General features: G+C 34.4%; 1 protein-coding gene across 1 annotated transcript in view; it reads left to right on the top strand.

The window, feature by feature from the left end:
* Positions 1–16663: 16663 nt before the first annotated feature.
* OLFM3 (olfactomedin 3) overlaps positions 16664–23138 on the top strand; it is a gene marked incomplete at both ends in the record, with an annotated part of 186823 nt that continues 180348 nt past the window's right edge. The window contains one exon of the mRNA XM_082616601.1: positions 16664–16732. Coding sequence (XP_082472727.1) covers positions 16664–16732 — 69 coding nt within the window. The remainder of the gene's footprint in view (positions 16733–23138) is intronic.

The raw sequence follows: 23138 nt of genomic DNA, 5'->3' as shown, positions 1-23138 counted from the left end.
GCCCAGTAGTGGGATTGCTGGGTCCTATGGTAGTTCTATTTTTGGTTTTTTAAGGAACCTCCATACTGTTCTCTGTAGTGGCTGTATCAATTTACATTCCCACCAACAGTGCAAGAGGGTTCCCTTTTCTCCACACCCTCTCCAGCATTTATTGTTTGTAGATTTTTTAATGGTGGCCATTCTGACCAGTGTGAAATGATATCTTATTGTAGTTTTGATTTGCATTTCTCTAATGATTAATGATATTGAGCATTCTTTCATGTGTTTGTTAGCAATCTGTATATCTTCTTCGGAGAAATGTCTATTTAGGTCCTCTGCCCATTTTTGGATTGGGTTGTTTGTTTTTTTGATATTGAGCTGTATGACTGCTTGTAAATTTTGGAGATTAATCCTTTGTCAGTTGCTTTGTTTGCAAATATTTTCTCCCATTCTGAAGGTTGTCTTTTCATCTTGTTTATGGTTTCCTTTGTTGTGCAAAAGCTTTTAAGTTTCATTAGGTCCCATTTGTTTATTTTTGTTTTTATTTCCATTTCTCTAGGAGGTGGGTCAGAAAGGATCTTGCTGTGATGTATGTCATAGAGTGTTCTGTCTATGTTTTCTTCTAAGATTTTGATAGTGTCTGGCCTTATATTTAGGTCTTTAATCCATTTTGAGTTTATTTTTGTGTATGGTGTCAGTGTTCTAATTTCATTCTTTTACATTTAGCTGTCCAGTTTTGCCAGCACCACTTATTGAAGAGGCTGTCTTTTCTCCACTGTATATTCTTGCCTCCTTTATCAAAGATAAGGTGACCATATGTGCATGGGTTTATCTCTGGACTTTCTATCCTGTTTTGTGCCAGTACCATACTGTCTTGATTACTGTAGCTTTGTAGTATAGTCTGAAGTCAGGGAGCCTGATTCCTCCAGTTCCATTTTCTTTCTCAGGATCGCTTTGGCTATTCAGAGTCTTTTGTGTTTCCATACAAATTGTGAAATTTTTTGTTCTAGTTCTGTGAAAAATGCTTTTTTGGTAGTTGTCGCCTGTGCTTCTGGTGTATTATCCAAATAGCTTTGCTTAAAGAAAAATACACAGTAGCTATGTACAACTATGTACTCTCAGAGGAGCAGAATAAGTTCACTTAATGGAATTACTGTATCCTTTAAAAGCTATAAATAAGCTTTTTGGAGTTATTGATTGTTGTTTAATTACTCTTAGGTCATCGTGTCTGCGATTCCATGTCTAGTTCACCAAGTAGCTAGAAGTACTCCCAAGGAGTGGTTAGGCTCTGCCTCTCGCAAGGCTTATCTGGGGGTATTTACCCTAAAATACATTTTGGCATCTACTTTAAAAAGTTTTAAAAATCAGTTTGTAAACTACAAGTCACTTAGTATTTAGATTAAGCTTTATAAACTTAAAAGGCAACTTCCCCATTGCCTTCCAGATTATCCTAAAGAAATCTTAGGACAGATTTCTAGTCAACTGTCCAGATTATCTTTGCCTTTCACTGTTTTGATTAGGCTATTTTACAACCCTAGAGACACAGAAATTAATTTGTAGAAAAATGTATAGCTATGCAAACAATTCTTGTCCATAGAAATGAAACATCTCTCTAGTGGAGGTTCAATTGATTTTCTTTCCCCACTGTAGAAAAAAAGAGTTTGTATCTACTAAGAAAACTTATTTTAGGATTTCTAATGTCCTGTAAATATGTCTGCTTTGTGGATTTTCCATAAAACCAGTTACAACATTTTTTCTGCTTCCTTTATTAATTAATGCGTTAAATAAAATCTTTGACACATTTATTTTACATTTTTATGAGAGCCATGACTTGTAACTTTACAAAAATATTATTTAATAACCTGCACCCCACTAAAATAGTTATTTAAAAAAATACTCAGGATGATTTTTTTAGAGAAGTAAATACATCTTTTAAAAAACAGCTTGTTTTAATATTCTTTTTATGCCATTTTAAAATTCTTATCCCTATACTATACATATTTTAAAGTCCAGGTCAAGGCTTTTCTGGATTAATTTAAAAATTTGGGATTCCCCTGAACTCAGATCCCTTATGCACCAACAATTTATTCAATAATTGATCTTGCACAGCACTGGAATGTATTTGTCTTCATACACTGTTTAATTTTCATATATTAATATCTATTTTCTCAACATAAGTCTATAGTTCTTATATGTTGGGACTTTCCTTTATAACATCCACAACATAAGGCTTTATATAGAATAGAAATTTTAATATTTGATTTAATTAATTTCCACAATGTCCGATAAAGCTTACAGGTGCAGTTCATTATCAGATTAATCAAAATTTTCTATTAATGACATAAACACTTAGGGTTCAAAAAAATAGTACTAACACTTTTTTTACTCTCCCCATCGAGATTATATGGAATAGACGACCAAGAATGCCTTCTTGACTTGTTTTTCCTTAATCTAATTTAGTCTTTTTAAAATTTACTTTACCCTTCCTCCAGCTCCACCCCCACAAATCTCACACAGTCTAAGCTTGACTATAGATCAATCTTTCTCAACCTTTTCAGTTTTGCTTCTCAAGAGAAAATTTGAACTTAATTTAAATTTTCATTGAGTGTGGTAAAGTACTAAGGAATAACATTTTGTCATGTAAGATTGAGCTTTGGAGGGCCAAAATATATTGTAATATCTAAATTATTTTCTTTCTCCCAAAGCCAAGTTTTACCCCCTTGCGGGAAATATCACCTCCACTGAGAATGCATGCTATATATGTTTTTCAAGGTTGCTGGAAGTTGTAATTTCAGGAAATGACTTAAACTTTTTTAAAAAGTGAAGTGTTGGGCTTCCCTGCTGGCACAGTGGTTAAGAGTCCGCCTGCCGATGCAGGGGATTCGGGTTCGTGCTCCAGTCCGGGAAGATCCCACATGCCGTGGAGTGGCTAGGTCCATGAGCCATGGACGCTGAGCCTGCGCGTCCGGAGCCTGTTGCTCCGCAACGGGAGAGGCCACAACAGTGAGAGGCCCGCGTACCACAAAAAAAAAAAAGAAAAAGAAAAAGTGGAGTGTTCATGGGGACACAAACCTTTATCATATGACTTAAATGTGACACATTATTGTGCTAGCAAAGCCCTCTCCTTTTATGTTATTTCTCAAAGACCCTCGCCCCAATTTGATAGATGTGAGGGCGAGGGAGAAAGCGGGTAAAGAGGAAAATGTATTGTCCTTTAACACTGCCATTTTTATTCTCTCACTATATATTTTAAACATTTATATATTTAAACATTTCTTAATGAGTTATTTATTTATGAAGTTCCATTCTCAAGGAACATGCATAGTACAGATAGTCCTATCTTTGCATGGTTCTATGTGCACAATTGTCAATTACCACAGTTTAGTTTAAAAAACACCAGTCACCCCAAAACATGGTTCAAATTTCATTTACCATGCTGTACTAGCTCTAATTACATAAAGTGCAATTTAATTCTGTCTCTTCAGACCACGAATCACTATGTAAATAATAGATGTACATCATGATTAGTGATCAATCACATCACTTCTTTCAAAGTCTATCAATGACTGGTCACTGTGCATCTGTTATTTAGTTCACAGCAAAAGTACAGCTGTGTTGCCTCCTTTTTCCCAGTGATAAACTCACAAGACATTTTACAAAATGATTAATCAAAAGAGGGTACTTGTCAGTAAAGATGAAAGAACAAAAAAGAAATGAAAAGTGATAATGCTGGAAGTGAAACTGCGATCCAAAGTAAATGGAGTGACAGAAGAAACATCTGACTGCAGGATTGCTGACACCATCACAGTTCAAGAGATTCTAGAAAAGCAGCCAGGGAAACTTAGTGAAGGTGAATTTATGGGCATAATGGAAGAAAATGATTGTGACAAAAGGAAAGGACTTTGAGAGGAAGTGAGGTCAAAAAACTTCACATGAACACAACTCTAAGAGATATTTCAGGACACTGAATGTGCAAAGCCTCCCAAAATTTTGGAAGTTGTTTCAAACTTAGAATGGAGTATGACAATCCTCCAAGGCAAAGAAAAAATACTGTATCATGTTATACCAGGAGAAGAAGCAAACACTGTTCAAAGTACTCTTGATAATTTTTTATAAACATAAAATCCCTTCTCATTTAAAAAAAATTACAGTGCACTAAATACATACTAGTTTTACTATATTTTTATTTCCCTATACATTTACAGCCAGCAGTAAGAAAGTTTTAATGTTTTGACAGGAATATTTAGAAGTTATAGAATAATAGTGTTTTCCCCTATTGATTATTAGGATTTATTTGCACAGATTTAGCTTTCATGTCATTTTTACCTTTATACACTACCCAAGAAAGCGAGAACTGCCTATTCTCAAACTTGACACCATTCATTCACCAAGTTCCAATGTCTGATCCCATAACTTATTTATACTATTTAATGTAAATAAGTCTCATTAATTGCACATGTTAGTGGACGCCATATATTTTTTAAGCCATTGGTTAGGTACCATCATGCTGATCTCTGAACAGAGATGGAGTTACTAGAGGTGTTTTCTGAATTTTTGTTCCCATTTGCTTCCTCTGCATATGATTGGGCACTAAAATGTGGCTGTTAGCCACCTACAGTGGTAGGGGAAATTTTTTCTTTCCTTCTTTCTCTTGACCTACTAGTTGATGGTTGTTATGATTTCTCCTCTCAAGACATCTCACCCCTTTTCCTGTACTGAGGCTGATCTGGGTGGTAAGAACTTTTACAAGCAAAAATAGCTACCAGTAAAGAAACAAAAGAGAGAGAGGTACTAGAAATGCCTAATAAGAATTGAATTTCAAAGTATCTCCTGTTCCATTAGCTCTTTTCCAAGTAAAGCCTCTGATCTATTCCTCATTTCAGAATTTATTATAAAATATTTGGTGTAATGTGGGATTTTGTTTCTAAAGTATAGATGACTTTCACATATGGCTTTTGTGTAAAAAGGCAACTGATTAAAATGTACATACATTTTTTTCTTTCCCTGCAGGATCAAAGAGAAAAAGGAGAAATCTCTTAGTAGGAGTAAGAAATATTTTAGCCCTCAGTCTGTGTCCCCTTGGATAATATATAGTAAAATGATTTAAAAGACTTCAAAAGAACTTTGTGCCTATGTACCTGCACACATGGGGCTTAGAAAAACGGAGATTACATCAGTTGCCTGAACTCAATTTCATGATAGTACTATTCTGCTTGATTATACTTAAGCATAATCATTCTTCAAAATATTAATAATATGCATTAGGATTATTGTAGTATCTTCATTAGCTATATTGGAATCTTTCATCAGAATTCAATTAAATGTTTTTCAGTTGTAGTATGGATGAGAATATGTGGGGAATTTGCTAAAAACTAGAGATTCCACATCAGAAGGACTTGAGTGGAACTGAGGAATCTGCCATTTAAAAAAATGTCTTGAATAATTCTGTTGCTGGTACACTGAGGACTAAACTTTAAGAAATATGGAAAAATAGACCTGTCATTATTCTAGTGCAATGTGAATCCAAGACAGTCTAATGGGGGCTTCCCTGGTGGCACAGTGGTTAAGAATCCACCTGCCAGTGCAGGGGACACAGGTTCGAGCCCTTGTCTGGGAAGACCCCACATGCTGCGGAGCAACTAAGCCCGTGCACCACAACTACTGAGCCTGCGCTCTAGAGCCCATGAGCCACAACTACTGAGCTCGCGTACCTAGAGCCCAAGCTCCGCAACAAGAGAAGCCACCGAAGTGACAAGCCCACGCACCACAACGAAGAGTAGCCCTGCTCACCACAACTAGAGAAAGCCCACGCACACCAACAAAGACACAACGCAGACAAAAATAAATAAATAAAATAAGTTTTCAAAGACAGTCTAATGAAGGTGGAAATGTATAGTTTATGGAGTTATATTGCTTGACTTCAACATTAACTCCTTCACTTATTAAACGTGTGATCTTGGTTAAGCCATAAACTTTCTCTGTCTCAGATCCCTCACCTGTAAAATGGAAACTAGAACAGAACAAGTTTTGCAAGGATGATGTGAAATAATCCTTCTAAGGGTTTAACACAGTGACCGGCAAGTAGGAAGGGCTTAAAAACAATTGATTCATATTGGTTTTCTTTTCTTTTCTCCACAGATTCTACAGATCACCTTGTTGTCCCCTGAAGTTCTAACTCCATGTGAGAATGCATTGTAAGATGTCCGCGTGTCATGGTTGTTAGAGATGATTTCAAATAATTTTCAATCTCTTTTATATTTATTGTTTGAATTTTAAGAGTCAGAGACCTGGACTTTCTTCTAACACATCCTTTTAAACAGATATCCCTTGTTGACTACTACGTAGGAAAGTTGCCCTTATCTAACGGAATATCTGTGCATCTCCTTGTGGCTCTCACTGCTCCTTCTGTTCTGCCAATGATGTGGTTATGGGGTAGAAAGGTTGTCCTCTCACTGGAGTCAGTGCAAAAAGTATTTTCTCCATTAAACTAAGTCAACAGTATTAAATAGTTCCATTACTGCAAAAACCTGCAATTATATTGGCACACTCTATAGGCAGATATATAGATTGCATACTGTTCCTCAATTGATCTTTTTGGTGCTTAAGTCCATATGTCAAGCATATCTCAAAGAAAAGGAGAGGAAGGGGTTTAAATGATTATGACCAGTGACATCTCCCAAATTCAGTAATCAGATACTTCACCCCTCCTCCCACAGAAATAAGTGAATAAGGGGAGGAAGAACGAGCAGACATGGTTCTCTGGCAAAGCCCTTCCTCATGGAAATGCAAGGAGATGGGAGTGAACAGGACTAATCAATATTCATCTTGGTAATGTGCAGCAAGTACACTGGCAAGGCCCATCAGGTGCTGAAATATTGACATAAAATGCAAATTTGAATGTAATGTATCTGGTCCTTTGCAACCCCCCCCCCACACCCCCACTACAGCAGGCTATACCTGCTACTTTCTAAACCTGGAATGATACAAACTTGCACCTTTGGCAATTGAAATTTTGGAGACTTTGTTGCCATATGCCTGGGTTTTCTATACTTTCCTACCAATTGGTCGACAGCTGACCAACTGGTAGTATACAGTATATAAGGCATAATAATGGGGTAAGTAAAGTAATCAGTATTTAATAACGTAAATACTATGTATACAAAGCCAAAAGTAATTGTATATAATGCCAAAAATATCTGGATTTTCCTACAGCCACTCTACACATGGGGTTGCCTCAGTACCTTCACTTGGACCTCTGTCCTTCCCTCCAACCCCCAGGATATCTGCAACCAACAGGAATTAAATGTTCAGCAGGTGTGCACCATGCTACACATTTTGAATATTCCCTTTGAAAATCAGGGTTTTTTTCCTAATCAGTACCCTTGAACGGTGAACTCTTAACTAGATTCAAGAGTTCATTATAGTGAAATGCCACAAGCCAAATTCAAGGACTTCACCAAAGAAACAGAAGTGATGACTGGGAAAATAATTAATTAGCAATACATATCAAAAGAAGGCATCACCGTCATATTTTCTGCCACTTCAGTCTACTAGACCTCTAGCCCTTTCCCCTTCCTACCATTCCAATTAGTCCTTTGCCTAAAGGAGTCAACTGGTCCTAGACAAAGGAGCCACTTCCTAATACTTAAAGCTCATGGCTGAGGTGAAAAGTAGACGCAGGTCTTCAGAGAACAAAAAAAATTTTAAATGCCCTTTCCCTAAGGTATGTATTTGCATATGGTGGCTTATGATGTTATTACCACTGTACTGTCCTTCAGCAACCTTGGATGATCTGAGATTCTAAAACTTAAAAAGTTATTTCTAAATGGAAAACTGACATGTATGATGGTTGGAGATTCTAGTTATATGAAAGTTAGACGATTGCTATATATTTTTCCCATCGGTGGTTACAAAATTTTACAAAATTATTATTTAATAAGATGATGCACTGAGATTCTTGACACTTACCTTTATTTAATATATACAAATTTAATTGTCTTCTTCACACATTAATTTTGAAAATGTTAAAAAATACACAGAGAAGTCCATGTTAATGTATTATAATTGTTTATGGTTTGCATATATGTATAACATATCTAAAAGAAATCAATCGTTACTAATCATGTTGAAATCCTTATTACTTCCCTCTATTCTCAGGTGTACCTACAATCATAAATATAGTTTGTTATTTTCCAAAACACATATTTTTCATAATTATTAGTGTCTACAAACAATAGTAATATTATTTTGCATGTTTTATTCATATAAATTACATTATACTTGAGCTGTATTTTCAACTTTATCTTCATCCTCTTATTATGCTGATGTATTTAAATCAAGTTTATTTATTTTAAAGATGGATAACAATAATTCATTTCTTCTTTTCCTATTGAGAAACATTTAGAGACTTTTTTTTTTTGTTGTTCTTTTTTTTTAGACACTTTTTCTGATTTCCCTGTTACTAGCCATTATGCAAAAGGTTCTTTTTATGTACGTGTGTGACACATTCTCTAACATATCTACAGAATATGAGTTTTGTATCACAGGCTATGTACATTTTCAACTTTATTACTTAATTATTTTCCCATTGATTTTTTTCCCAGATTGCAGTCCCATTAGCAGTATATGAGTACCACATTTTCCCACATCCCAGTTAACACTTAATATTTTCAGACTTTTACATTTTTTCCAAATTTAGAAATATGAAATTCCATCTCATTTTTTAATTTTAATTTTCCTGTTTACTAGTGAAGTTGAACATTTTTCATATATTTTCAATTTTTATCGTTTTAGCAGAGTATATAATCAAAAGAAATGTTTCTGTTGTTCCATTTATTAAAAAGAAAAAAAGCTGTCTAATTGGAATTAAGTACTTTAGGGAAGAGATTTTAAATAACATAAATAGAAAACTATAATAAGAAGGTGAGATACTTTAAGCTGTATAATTTGGCTGTTATAAATCATGGACTACAGAATTTCTCTCTACATATATGTAGCCCATAATTTTTTCCACACTCAAATGTTACATTTTGAATTATAATGTAGATTTTTCTGACTCTATGTCCTTTCATAACTCAAATTCAACTTGATTAAAACCAACAAACATTTTTTCCCACTTTCATCAAAAGAAGCACAACATAGTTGCATTATGATTTTTTTGTTACCGATACCTCTCTGAATGTCCAATATTAAAATTCCAATTATCCTATAATTATCCACTAACCAATCAGGCACAAAATTCTGCTAAGTCATTCCTAAAATAATTATACAAAAAACTAAATATTTAGGTTTAGAATGAGAACCAAAAAAGATTGTGTTTGTCAGGGATCTATTGTTATATGTAATCCCATATCATCTTAATACAGTGTTAGAGATAGTGATGATCAGAAGCTGTGTATAAAAGTCTTCATGAAGACTTTTATTTGGGGTTCCCCCTTACTTATAGGTGTGTTAGTACTTATATATCTCAACCCAAAATAAGGATAGGGCAGGAGGAAAGGGAAAAAGGAGGACTGCAGGGTGGTACCTTGGTGATAGAATCTGGAATTCCAGTTTGAGTTACCTTAGCCCTGTGCGGCTGTTAGAAGGTCTGCTAAGTTTCCCAGCCTCCATGTAGACTCTTCTGAAGGTGGCAGATGCTCTTAATGAAAATGTAGCCCTAATTGCTAGGCTTTCTTCTATTTCTTCACTCTTCTAGATCTTGGTCTCATCCTTTGTCATTGTCATTATAATGCTCCAATGCCTTTAAGCAGTCATATTTCTATTTCTCTGGCTCTTCCAGTCCTTCTCAGTGAAAGAGAAGGTCTAAATTATCTAGTCTTGCATTACTAGAAGCAGAAGTCTTCTGTAATATTAGTGTTTATAAATATGCAATTCCTTCTTACTGGAATTTTTGCTTCACCCCTGCTAAATTATATCCAAATCAAAATCCATCTTAAAAAAATGCTCAACATCACTAATTATTAGAGAAATGCAAATCAAAACTACAATAAGATATCACCTCACATTGGTCAGAATGGCCATCATAACAAAATCTACAAACTGGAGAGAGTGTGGAGAAAAGGGAACCCTCTTGCACTGTTGGTGGGAATGTAAACGGATACAGCCACTATGGAGAACAATATGGAGGTTCCTTAAAAAAACTAAAAATAGAACTACCATGTGACGCAGCAATCCCACTACTGGACATATACCCAGAGAAAACCATAATTCAAAAAGACATATGCACCCCGATGTTCACTGCAGCACTATTTACAATGGCCAGGACATGGAAATAACCTAAATGTCCATCAACAGAGGAATGGATAAAGAAGATGTGGTACGTATATACAATGGAATATTATGCAGTCATAAAAAGGAAAGAAACTGAGTCATTTGTAGAGATGTGGATGGACCTAGAGACTGTCATATGGAGTAAAGTAAGTCAGAAAGAGAAAAACAAGTATCATATATTAACACATATATGTGGAATCTGAAAAAATTGATATAGACAATCTTACTTACAAAGCAGAAACAGAGACACAGACGTAGAGAACAAACAAACAAACATATGGATACCAAGGGGGAAAGAAGGGGGCGGGATGAATTGGGAGACTGGGATTGACATATATATATATGATTGATACTATGTATAAAATAGATAACTAACGAGGACCTACTGTATAGCACAGGGAACTCTACTCAATGCTCTGTGGTGACCTAAATGGGAAGGAAATCCAAGAAAGAGGGGATATATGTATATGTATAGCTGATTCTCTTTGCTGTACAGTAGAAGCTAACACAACATTGTAAAGCAACTGTACTCCAATAAAAATTTTAAAAACATCCTAGCTCTGATAGATTCGTGATTGGTAGGGGTACCATGAGAATTTTAAATGAGTGTGCAAAATGATCCCTTTTAAAATATATTTTCAAATACAGCATCTATGAATTTCTTCCCTCCCTGTATGCATATATTGTACTTTACATTAAGAGATGGAGCCTAGTTTACTTCCCTTTAAATCTGGGTTGGCTTTAGTTGCTTAAGCAAAAGATGTTGCAAATGTGACTGTTGTGCTTCTGAGTCTAGGTCATAAGAATCTTCGCTGTTCATGCCTAGGTCTTCAAGAATACTAGCTCTTGGGATGCTCCCTCAGAACTTAGCTACCATGCTGTAAGAAATGTAAGCCACATAAAGTGAAGACATGGAGGTAACCTAGTCAACAATCCCACCTGAGCAACCAGCTGACAGCCAGCATCAACTGCAACCATGTGAGTGAGCAATTTTGAAAATCTAGTCAAGACTAACTGTGAGATGACCCTAGCCTCCATCTGACTGACACTGAACAAGAAACCTCAAGTGAGAATTATCATAGCACCATGAGAGTTAATGATATTTTTTGAACCACTAAATTTCAGAAGAGTTAGTTATACAGCAATTGATAACCTAAACATCCTTAGGAGCTTTACAATCAAGTGAAGAAGACACAAAAGTAGATTCTAATAATCAAGTATAGTAAATACAATGACAAAAGTGTTCACACAAGGTGTTATGGAAAAAAGAAACTGAGAAGAGAAACCTTGAGGGAGGGTACTGGGGGCCTAGGAAAAGATTTCTAGATGAGATAATATTCTTAAAGAAACTCAGAAGAAAAATAAGAATGGTTCAGGCAAAAGAAATGACATTAAAGATGTTTAATGTTCTTCTCTATCCTCTTTAAGAGAGAACAATGTTAAGGGAACTATAAGCGTTAAAATTGTACTGGATCCAAATTATTGGGAGACAATGGGTAGAAAAGACTGGAGAAAAAGGCAAGAGACCATATTATGCAGGGCCCTGGATTAGTCATTTTAAGGAATCCTCACTTGATTGTCTAGAAGACAGGGAGACATTGAAGGCCTTTAATCTAAGAAACAACAAGGCAAAATTAGTCTTTAAATCAACCATCTCAGGTGCTGTGTGGATAATAAATTGCAGATTGAAAGTAGAAGAGACATAATGCCTGAGGCAGAGTTGAGTCCTTGCAACAGGGATCATTTTGCAGATATAAGAAGATGGTCATCCGTGATCCAGGAAGGGGGCCCTCACCAGACACCAAACCTGCCAGCATGTTAATCCTGGACTTCCAACCTCCAGAACTAGTAACAGAATGCCCAGTCTTTATTTGATTCATGGCTGCCCAGAAGGAAGATTAAAAATCCAGACTTCTTCAGAGCTAGATATGGCCACGTGGCTAAATTCTGGCCAGTGGGACGATAGAAGAAATGATGTGCCTTAAAAGAGAAAGGGTTGCCCCATCCTTTTCCTCTTCCACACAGGTACAGGTGACAAACTAAGGTCACAGAGCCACCAGGAGAAGGAGACTTGATTCCTAATGTGCAGAGGTGCTGGAAGAGAGAGAAATCAACCCTCTCAACTACAGCTGAATGGCAAAGGAAGGAAGGAATTAGAAAAGAAAGAAATACTGATGGTAAGGAAAGGGAAAGAAATCACTCTAATAATTCATATCATATAAAATAAGGTCCTGACCTAGGCATACATGGAGGAATAAGAAGGATTGAGAGATATTATGCAGAAAATTTAACAGAATTTTTGATGGATTGAATGCAGGGATAACGATGAGAGAGAAATCAAGTGTGATTTCCATGCTTCTTGCTTTGCAATGGAGAGAAAATTGTGCTACAAACTAATATGATTGAAGGAAAATATTGGTTTGATATACTGAGTCTGAAGTTCCTGTAAGAAATTAAGTTAGTGACATATAGCAAATCTTGGGTATATAAATATCATGCACGGAGGTATTAGGGTTAGAAATTCACTCATTCACTCATTCATTAAATGATTACTGATTAAGTGACTACCAGGTACCAGACACTACTCTAGGTGATTAAAGTAGAGCAGAACAAACAATGACCCTTCCTCCTGAAGAATATATTCTAATAAAAGACAGTAAATAATAAAAATAATAATAAATAATAATAAATAGAGAATGATTAAGGTACTATTTTGACAGACTAGTTAGGGGAGGTAGGGGATCTAGATAGAAATTACTTAAAAACAGGGAAAAAGTCACCTCAAAAGAGAACAAAAGAGAACAGAGCAAAAAATGAAAGTGTGTCAGTACTCTGACAGGTCAAGGACCTTAGGAAATGTTTCAAAGACTATTTTCATTTATATAATGAAAGGGGAAATTTTTCTCAAGGGTTTATACAGCCTACTGGATAATCCTTTTTAAAAATGTTTTTCTAAAATAACTAAGTTCATCAATATTAAACGATAGATAAAAATCAAAATAGGTAACAGCATTTTTTAACATAATGGAACATCTCTGGAATGCTGAAGCAGTATAACATATATGAAAGAAGTATATCATATAAGTTTTTTATCAAAAGAAGACTAACATACATAAACAGCTAACAATATAATCCATTATATACTATTAAGAACTTACTTTTGTAATATTGGGCATAAATGTTAAAAAAAGTTTCATTCTTTGTTCTACGTGTTGTATATGTACAATTTCATATAAACTTATTTTTATGTATGCCTCTGTAGATAGTACTGGCTAAAAATTTTTGTAGTGCTTTATAAATTTCAAAGCAATTTTATACCCATTGTAGATATAGAAGATCTTTAATTAGATACATAAATATCAAATATTTTTCTCATGCATGTATTGAAAAATGCAATATTTCTAAATCTATGCTATGCATCACACTTTATCATTTTGTTCTAAGTTCCAGTTACCAACTTAAGTTACAGTAACCAATTTGAAGTGACTGAAAACAAAAGTAGTTATAACATTTCCTCTCTATAATAAAATTCTTTTGAATATCTAATGTAGGACACAAGATACAAAGAGTTTCATGGACTTTCTAAAAAGGAGGAATTGGTATGTACAGATAAGATATGATGTGGCCTACAATACTGTCAAATTGATTGTATGGAAATGTATTATAAGAAAGTTTTACTACAAAACAAATGACTAATTAGAAACAATAGAATTATGTTTAAGAAAAACTATGCAGTTTTATTTTATTTTTTAAAGAGAGATAGAAGAAGTAGTAGGGTATGGTTGAATTTATGTATAGCTACAGCTTCTGCTTTTCAGTGGTATGATCAATAGTTTTTGGTTTATTACTAAACTTGAGTGTTCTCTACAAATGAATAAGCTTCTCTTACAGCAAGTATGTTTTCTATATGCTAAAATCATCTGTTTTTATCTGTAACATAATTACCATCCATTGCTTACTTGATCTTTAAGTATTATCATCTGGTATCACATTTTCATAGAATTTGTCTTCTTATTAACTGCTTGTTACAAATGATCTTCCAGTACCACGAAATACAGGGAAATGGAGAGTTAAAGGGGAAAAAATGTGCTTATGTAGGAGTTTTGGTCCAATCATTAATATTGGACCATACATGTTTGAGATCAGAATAGTTTTTATTCCCAGAAAAAATATTAATGTCATTAAAAGAATAGCAGTTGATCTTGAGGCAATAAAATTCATATGATTATGTTTTCATATTTTGTGTGTCTGTTAAATACAGCTTCCTGTACTCAAATAAGTATGCTGCCCTGCCTGCTGAGAGGTGGAAAAAGATTGTAGAAGACATTCTGAGAAGAGTGAAAAGCATATGTAAAAACAAATAATCAAACAATCATGTTGTATTAAGTATTAATGCACTATTATAACCACCCAGCTACTGTAACTCTATAAACTCATTTTCAAATTGTGCAATGATTTGAAAGGTTTGAAAATGGGTGCAGAATAAAATTCCCAACAATTTTTATGTATGGATCATTGAAACATACTCTATGCTGATTTACCCTTGATAGATAGATAGATAGATAGGGAAACAAATGTAAAAAGAGAAAGACAGAGTTAGCCTCAAACATGCTCTAGAAAGTTATCCCAAAGAGAGTCAGACATAACTCTGTAGTTTTATCTATTACCTCAATAGAAAAGTTCTGTTTTCTGTTTCTGCTAAGAAATAATGGAAATTCAAACTGTGGTTATGATTGCTAGGGTTATCATTAAACTAAAAACCCTCAAATAATTCCACCTTCTTTCTGCTATTCTGCAATCTCTTTTTTATGCGTGATCCATCTGTTCAAAAAATTTTTTTTAATTTATTTTTCTTGTTATTGATGTTTTATGGGAAAAAAAGCCTCAAGTAATCATACACACATGCACTCATATTCATAATATCAGGATAAAAACAGATGCAATGTGATGCAAATCCTTGGGGATTATAACTTTCAAAAGTATTTGAATCCTAATTGAGATTTCTTGAATTTAAAATATACATATTTATATATACATGAAGAGTTTTCAGTAAAAGATTGTAGAGATTTATACACAGTATGTATCTGATATGTCAAACAATTTATTCTCTTTTTAATGTAGAAGAAATGCCCATATCTCTAGTTCATATACTGTAGTCCTTAGGAAATTCTAGAAAAATCAACAGAAGACAAAACTCAAGTTGCATTAGAGGTGTAATTGTATGAAAGGGTGGTTGACAACTCTTCCCCATCTTTTTATCTTATGGAAAACACATTTTCCAGCTACAAAAAAAAAAGTTTCTTGAGTATAGTTAAATGATGCAGGGTGTATGAGAAAGTTAGTTTGTCATTTACTCTTTCTTTGCTCTTGTGAGGCAGCTACCTCTTTTCTTGAGCTCTAGAAAACAAGTATTTGGAAGCTTAGAAATAATGCTTTTCCCATCCCACTGTCCACCCATCACTGAATTCTTCCTCAGGTTGACAGGGAAACTACATTTCTGGGTATGGCTGTGTGTGAGGAGGGGAGATTTCAGCTGTGTGGGGTCACTAGTGGAATATCCCATTTACAAGAACAAAAAAGAAAAGAAAGCCTCTTCATTTATTTATACGTAGTATTTTAGGTGACCAAAAGCCCTAGATAGATAATAAACACATGAATATTTAACCAAATAGATTATTTCAATAGGATAGCTATAAATGACAGTGCATATATGCATATATAATAGCTATAGACTGTGTACCTTGAACAGAAAATACACATTGATAGTCTGCACTGCAAACTTTCTTTAAAGCACTAAATACAATATCAAGTCCTCTGTCAATGACAGCAGACGATTCCAGGCACTATTTGTTTCATAATGCTGTATCTAGCTGACTTTACTTCTCTGAAGATCAAGATACCAGCAAATGCTGAACTGGAGCAGGAGAGTCAATCCTTGTTTGGATAATAAATTTCCTACAAAATATCTCCCCAAGCCCCAGGGAGCTGTAGTGATGTCATATCCGTTGTCCAGGTCTCCACACCTCTCTCAGCTGTTACTCCCTTTATCTTTTTCTTGGGTCAAAACTTTTGAGGTGGTCTGGCTATATAGCCGCGGGAGAGAAGGTAAATTGGGGCGCGCGGCTTGGAGGAGCTTCAGCACCTCGGTCAGCGACCACTGCAGCTCAATCCACTCCTAGAGCTCGCGGACTCCCAGCCCTGAGAATGCCTGCGGAATGATCGCCCCCCAGGGCGGCTGCCGCTACTGCCGCTACTGCTACCGCTGCTGCTGCTACTGCTCCTGCCGCCGCCTCTGTCTCCACTCAGCTCTGACTGACAGGCAGAAAGTGCAACTGACGAAGGAAAGGTCTCTGCAGTGAGAGTGGAGTGGCTACATAAAAGAGAGTAAACAGGGGCAAAAACCCAGACCAGAATGCAGGCGGCATCCAACCTACTCAATCTCCTGCTGCTGTCTTTGCTTGCTGGATTAGACCCTTCCAAGGTATGGGCAATATTTTAACTCTTGTTTGAAATAAATGTGCAATATGTTACAGACCGACCAAAAATGCATTTAATTATGCAAAAAAAAAAAAAAAAGCCGCATGAAAGACCGCTCTTCCAGCTATCTTGTGGTGTCTGGCGTATCCCCACTGCTTGGAAGATAACAAGGTGAACTACCCGAGGAATAGCTCCACAAGGTAGAGTCCCGGAGAGAGGGGGGAGGGACCAGGAGCGAATATAACGTGTATGGGCAGCGGGCAATGCGGCTCTTGGGAGAATTTAGCTTATTTGGTATCCAAGTGTTTAATGTTCTCTTCTGAAGTCGGACGGGTAATGCAAAGGACTTAGCAGTTAAAATAATGCAATTTGTATTAGGAGATGGTGAACCGTTTCTTTGTTGAAAGCAGAGAAGCGTTTTCCAGCTGATCGTGGTTAATAATACTCCCATCGCAGACGTGCTGCGGTTTGTGTCCAAAACATTTGGGATGCTGCTTGTAACACACAGGGCAGAGCAGCAGAGCTCCACTCTCTGCCGTGGTTGAGAGGCATTGGTGAAAGGGACTTGTGTTTGTTTCTCTCTTTTCATTAAGGAAATTACGGAGCACTGAGGAAGTTCTGATTACCAGTGTTAAGAAACAGGAAGTGAGAATCCTTTCAAACTAAGGAGGGAAATAGCAAGGATGAGTTGTCTCATATCTGTTGAACTCTGATAATTATCCAGTACTGGCAATTAAAGTGAATGCTAACTTCTTTTGATAAAAAATCAGAAAATATGGAGAAATATTTTCAGCAGTGTATGAGAAAAGTCTTGAGGATAAAATGAGATAATTTGAGAGCTTCAGCATTCTAAGAAAATCATAACTATCTGGAATAAGATATAATGCATCTAGTAAAAAGTAAGGAAATACAATATCAAAAATTATTTTACTTCTTTAACTGGTCAAGAGCAATTTGACACAATAGGAGAAATGATGTCATGTTCTAAAACCATTTAAAATTGTATTTTGGAATATTGTCAAGTTATTTTAAAATAACTGTGTAGTGTAGAGAAATTGTTTCTTTTCATAATTGAACTAAGATATAACCAAGCATAGCCTAATACTGTGGTTGAATGAAAATTTCTAGGCCTAATATAGTATACAGTGAAAATTTAGAATCATATCATCTGTGCTTATAATTATTTCTGTGTACTTTTCATATTTAGAGAGACCTGATAAGAATAAGATCATTTCCTTTTAAAGCTATGGTTGTGATATTAAGACAAAATAATAATTTTGTCTTAATATCCTTAATGGGATATTTCATACACTAAGGTGTAGCTTTAAAGCATTTTACATCTAGGTACAAAGTGTTGATTCTGCTTTCATATTTTTTAATCTTTCTTTTTCATTTTTTTCTCTGGATCTATAGTAACATATTCCATTGCCACTCTCATTATATTATGTTTGTTACAACTTTGAACACATTCTACTATATATCTTATCTGAAATATTCTTGGTAAAACATTTTTTAAAAGCAAAGCTAATTACTGAGTTACTGCATTAAAAAAATCACTTAAAGTAAGATTTATCATTCTTTAAAATGAATTCAGAAATGCAGAGCTTTACTAACAACTGCATGTTTCATTTGATTTTTCTGATATCTTTAAATGCATAAATATCTTCACTTCTTGTACTCCATTCTTTCCCAAATTAAAAATATAGCAACAAAGAAGAGCTTCCAATAAATATTGAGATAAATTCTCCAAATAAATGACCTATTTTTAGTTGTGATCTTTTTCTAGTATTAATAAGTTTATTTCCAGGTATTCAACAACAGAAAACTTTTCTTCATACTTAATTTTGGCTGTTTGGTACAACTGAGCTGAGAAATCCAGGAAAGGAAAGGCATACATTAACTTTTCAAACTGTCCTTTTCAGTTTCTAGATATTGCAATACAGTATGCAAAGAACAGCAGATAGTATTTGTTATATACTACATATGACAATATAGAGAATATTAAAATGTTCATAGCAAGTGATTTTAATGTTATAAAGAGGTCTTTGGACTAGTAGACAAATTTTGTTTAAAAAAGTGAATAAAACTACTTTTGTTACGTTTTAGCAAACTATTGAGAATCACGAAACTATATCATCTCCCCTCCCCCAAATCACAAATGGCACCACTGAATTCTCAAAATGATTGTCAATTAGGTTATGACATAGAAATTTTCTCAAATTTTATTTTTTTACTAACTACTTAAGGGTTTAGATAATAAAATTAACATCCATGATGCAAATTACTTTTGGCAAAATTGAAATTAAATTAGCACAAAAGACCACAGTTTGTGGACAAATAAGTAATAATTAAGTGATGAAACTTAAATATACAAAAATTCTAAACAGCTAATAAAAAATTTTTATAACGTTAGGACTGATATATTTCAAAATCATACTTTTAAATAAATTCATTTAAGTATTCCTCTATATTATTGCATTTTATATTTAAACTACACATAAATTATGCATGGATACACACGAACTGGCAATATAGTAGAGCTATTAAAATTGAATAGACTTTTTTAGGTATAGGATTGTCACATAAATCAAATATTGGAAATCTAAATTTTAGAGCATGCTTATTATATATTAAATTATCTGAAATAAAAAGGCTTCTAACAACAGTACCAATTCCATTTCATGGAAGATTATATAATATTTATGTTTATGATCATTCTTCCTGAGACTGAAACTTACAGATCATATATGACATTTTATAAAGTGCTTAGGTATCACCATCTTACAGCAAGATAAATCACTTGAAAGTCAATTTTATTGTTAAATTTAAAACAAAATGACCAAATATTTATATTCACAGGATGAAGTTACTTTCAGCATCCACTTACTTTCTTTTCTCTCATTTAATATACCAGAATATTGGTAAGATTAGTATTTTCTTTCAGTAAAGGAAGCCAATTCAATACTAATCAATTATTTGTATTTTTATATAGACAGATTATCAATTTTCCTCTCAAGAAAATCATGAGAATTATGTTTTCTTAATTAAAATCATATTAACAAATTTCCAGTTCCATTTACAAAAACTCAAAGGTATATCCCTTTGCCCTTTTTAAGAGATATTAATTAATTAATTTCATTTGTAATGGAGTATCTGAACTACAGGCAATATGCCAAATCATCATTCATCCAATAAGTAAATTAAGAAAAAACAAAAGCTTGTAAGAATTCAATTATTGCTCGGTTTTATAGAGAAAGGACTATTTCTGTGCAGGAAATTCCTGAGGGCGGCTGCTAGATGGCATCTCTGTGCTTTTAAACAGAAGGCACAGAGTTTAGTAATGACCTTGATAGTAGGACAGTGAACCTCTTTTTCTTTTACAAGAAGATTTTTAGCAGACCATTATTTGAACATTATAACAAAACAGTAATCCCTTGAGCCAGAACTGTGAATTTCTCTGCTCTGCAATGCTGAATTATAAAGAAAGGAGGTATAAATGTGACTGTGCAGATTTCAAATAGAACATTTAAACTGGAGTCAGACACTTGGGGAACAGTTAAAAAGAGGTGACATAGGCATAGCCACACATTACAGTGACTGTTATACTTTTAAGCAGTCATACCTGTGTGATAAATATATTGCAAAATGCCCTAGCATGCTTAGATTGAGAAAGCATTCACTATCTCCTTACTTAGAAATATATTAAATAACTTATTACCATGGTTCTTGCTGACACTACAGACATAAAGTGAAACAATGATTCAGCAATAATCTTCAAGACCAAACTGTTTTTTCTATCTAAAACTACTCGGTCAATTAGAACTCTTGCCTTAAATAAGACAGTTGCTTTAAGCCACATAAACACAATGGGAAGTAAGGGAATTTCAATAATTATATTGTTATATGCTTCATAACATAATATACCATGTATAACTGCCTTTGTGTTTTGGTATTGCTAAAAACAAAATCATCAAAGACCTAAATTGGCTAGAGGTGGCTTTAGTACATAAATCTAGTTAAAGTTTATTTTCTTATAACTTTAAAATGAAATTCATAAAAGCAAAAACAGCGAGAGAAATAAACTGAGATCAGTATGAATTTGCTTTAAAATTCATCTTAAAAATCTATCTTCTCCTGTATCTCCTGTACGCCAGAGACATTCTCTGTACAACAGGATCAACTCAAATTAGAACAGAAAATATGGATCGATGGCATCTGGCAAGGATCTGTAATTACATACCAATAAACCCGGATATGGTAAAAAATGAAAAGCTCAACACAGCCCACCTATGTTTTGAAAGTGCAAATGACTTTGCTACTCTCATTTTATCCCATCCTTCTTAACCCAATTAAATGTTTAGTTTGAAATGTAAATATTCTTTCTGACTCTTTTTCTTGGCAACCTGAAAAGGTTAAAATGGTACTGTGCTCCTTTATTTAAAAAAAAAAAATCTTATTCCTTGTAATTTTGCAACAATTCTCTTTAGAAAATGACTATTGTGATGATCCATTCTCTGTTCGGAGGGAAAGCAGCACAAGAGTGAGAAATAAAAGGGTCAGATTCAGACAAAGTCCCTCATTTTTCATCCCTAATTTGCCACTGATATGTATATATGTGTTTTTATTATATATATATATTACATAATAAATACTTGTATATGTTTATTATACATTATATAACAAATACACACACACATATATAACTTTAGGAAGGCTATGATCTCAGTTCTCTCACCTGTAAAATGAGGAACCTACATGCTATTTTTTAAATTTTATATTGGAGTATAGTTGATTTACAAAGTTGTGTTTCTGTTTTGTAAATAAGTTCATTTGTATCATTTTTTTAGATTCCACATATAAGTGATATCATATGATATGTCTTTGTCTGACTTACTTCACTCAGTATGACAATCTCTAGGTCCAACCATGTTGCTGCAAATGGCAATATTTCCTTTTTTTTAAATGGTTGAGTAATATTCCATTGTATTTATGAACCACATCTTCTTATCCATTCCCCTCTCGATGGATATTTAGATTGTTTCCATGTCTTGGCTATTGTAAATAGTGCTGCAATGAACACTGGGGTGCATGTATATTTTCAAATTAGTTTTCTCTAGATATATGTCCAGGAGTAGGATTGCTGGATCATGTGGTAGTTCTGTTTTTAGTCTTTTAAGGAACCTCCACATTGTTCTCCATAGGAGCTGTACCAATTTACATTGCCACCAACAGTGTAGGAGGGTTCCCTTTTCTCCACACCCTCTCCAGCATTTATTGTTTGTAGACTTTTTGGTGATGGCCATTCTGACCTGTGTGAGGTGATACCTCATTGTAGTTTTGAATTGCATTTCTCTAATGCTTAGCAATGCTGAGCATCTTTTCATGTGCTTCTTGGCCATCTGTATGTATTCTTTGGAGAAAGGTCTATTTAGATCTTCTGCCCATTTCTTTTGATTGGGTTCTTTATTTTTTGATAGTGAGCTGTTTGAATATTTTGGAGCTTAATCCCTTGTTGGTCGCTTCGTTTGCAAGTATTTTCTCCCATTCTGCATGTTGTCTTTTTGTTTTGTTTATGGTTTCCTTTGCTGTGCAAAAGCTCTTAAGTTTAATTAGACCCATTTGTTTATTTTTATTTTTATTTTCATTACCCTAGGAGGTGGACCCATAAAGATATCACTGCAGTTTATGTCAAAGAGTGCTCTGCCTATGTTTTCCTCTAAGAGTTTTATAGTATCCAGTCTTACATTTAGGTCTCAATCCATTTTGAGTTTATTTTTGTGTATGGTGTTAGAGAATGTTCTAATTTCATTCTTTTACATGTAGCTGTCCAGTTTTCCCAGCACCACTTATTGAAGAGACTGTCTTTTCTCCATTGTATATCCTGCCTCCTTTGTCAGAGATTAATTGATCATAGGTGCATGAGTTTATTTCTGGCTTTCTATCTTGTTCCATTAATCTGTAAGTCCGTCTTTGTGCCAGTACCATACTTTTTTGATTACTGTAGCTTTATAGTGTAGTCTGAAGTCAGGGAGCCTGCTTCCTCCAGCTCCATTTGTCTTTCTCAAGACTGTTTTGGCTATTTGATGTCTTTTGTGTTTCCATAGAAATGTGATATTATACACAGAAAATGCTAAAGATGCTACCAGAAAACTATCAGAGCTCATCAATGAATTCAGCAAAGTTGCAGGATACAAAATTAATACACAGAACTCTCTTGCATTTCTGTATACTAACAATGAAAGATCAGAAGGAGAAATTAAGGAAACAATCCCATTTACCATCACATCAAAAAGAATAAAATACCTAGGAATAAACCTACCTAAGGAGGCAAAAGACTTGTACTCGGAAAACTATGAGATACTGATGAAAGAAAATGAAGATGACACAAATGGAAAGATATACCATGTTCT

Source organism: Mesoplodon mirus (assembly GCF_964341445.2).
Source record: "Mesoplodon mirus genome assembly, chromosome: 3".
In the NCBI taxonomy this organism is placed as follows: Eukaryota; Metazoa; Chordata; class Mammalia; order Artiodactyla; family Ziphiidae; genus Mesoplodon; species Mesoplodon mirus.
This window is presented reverse-complemented; position numbering and strand designations above follow the sequence as displayed.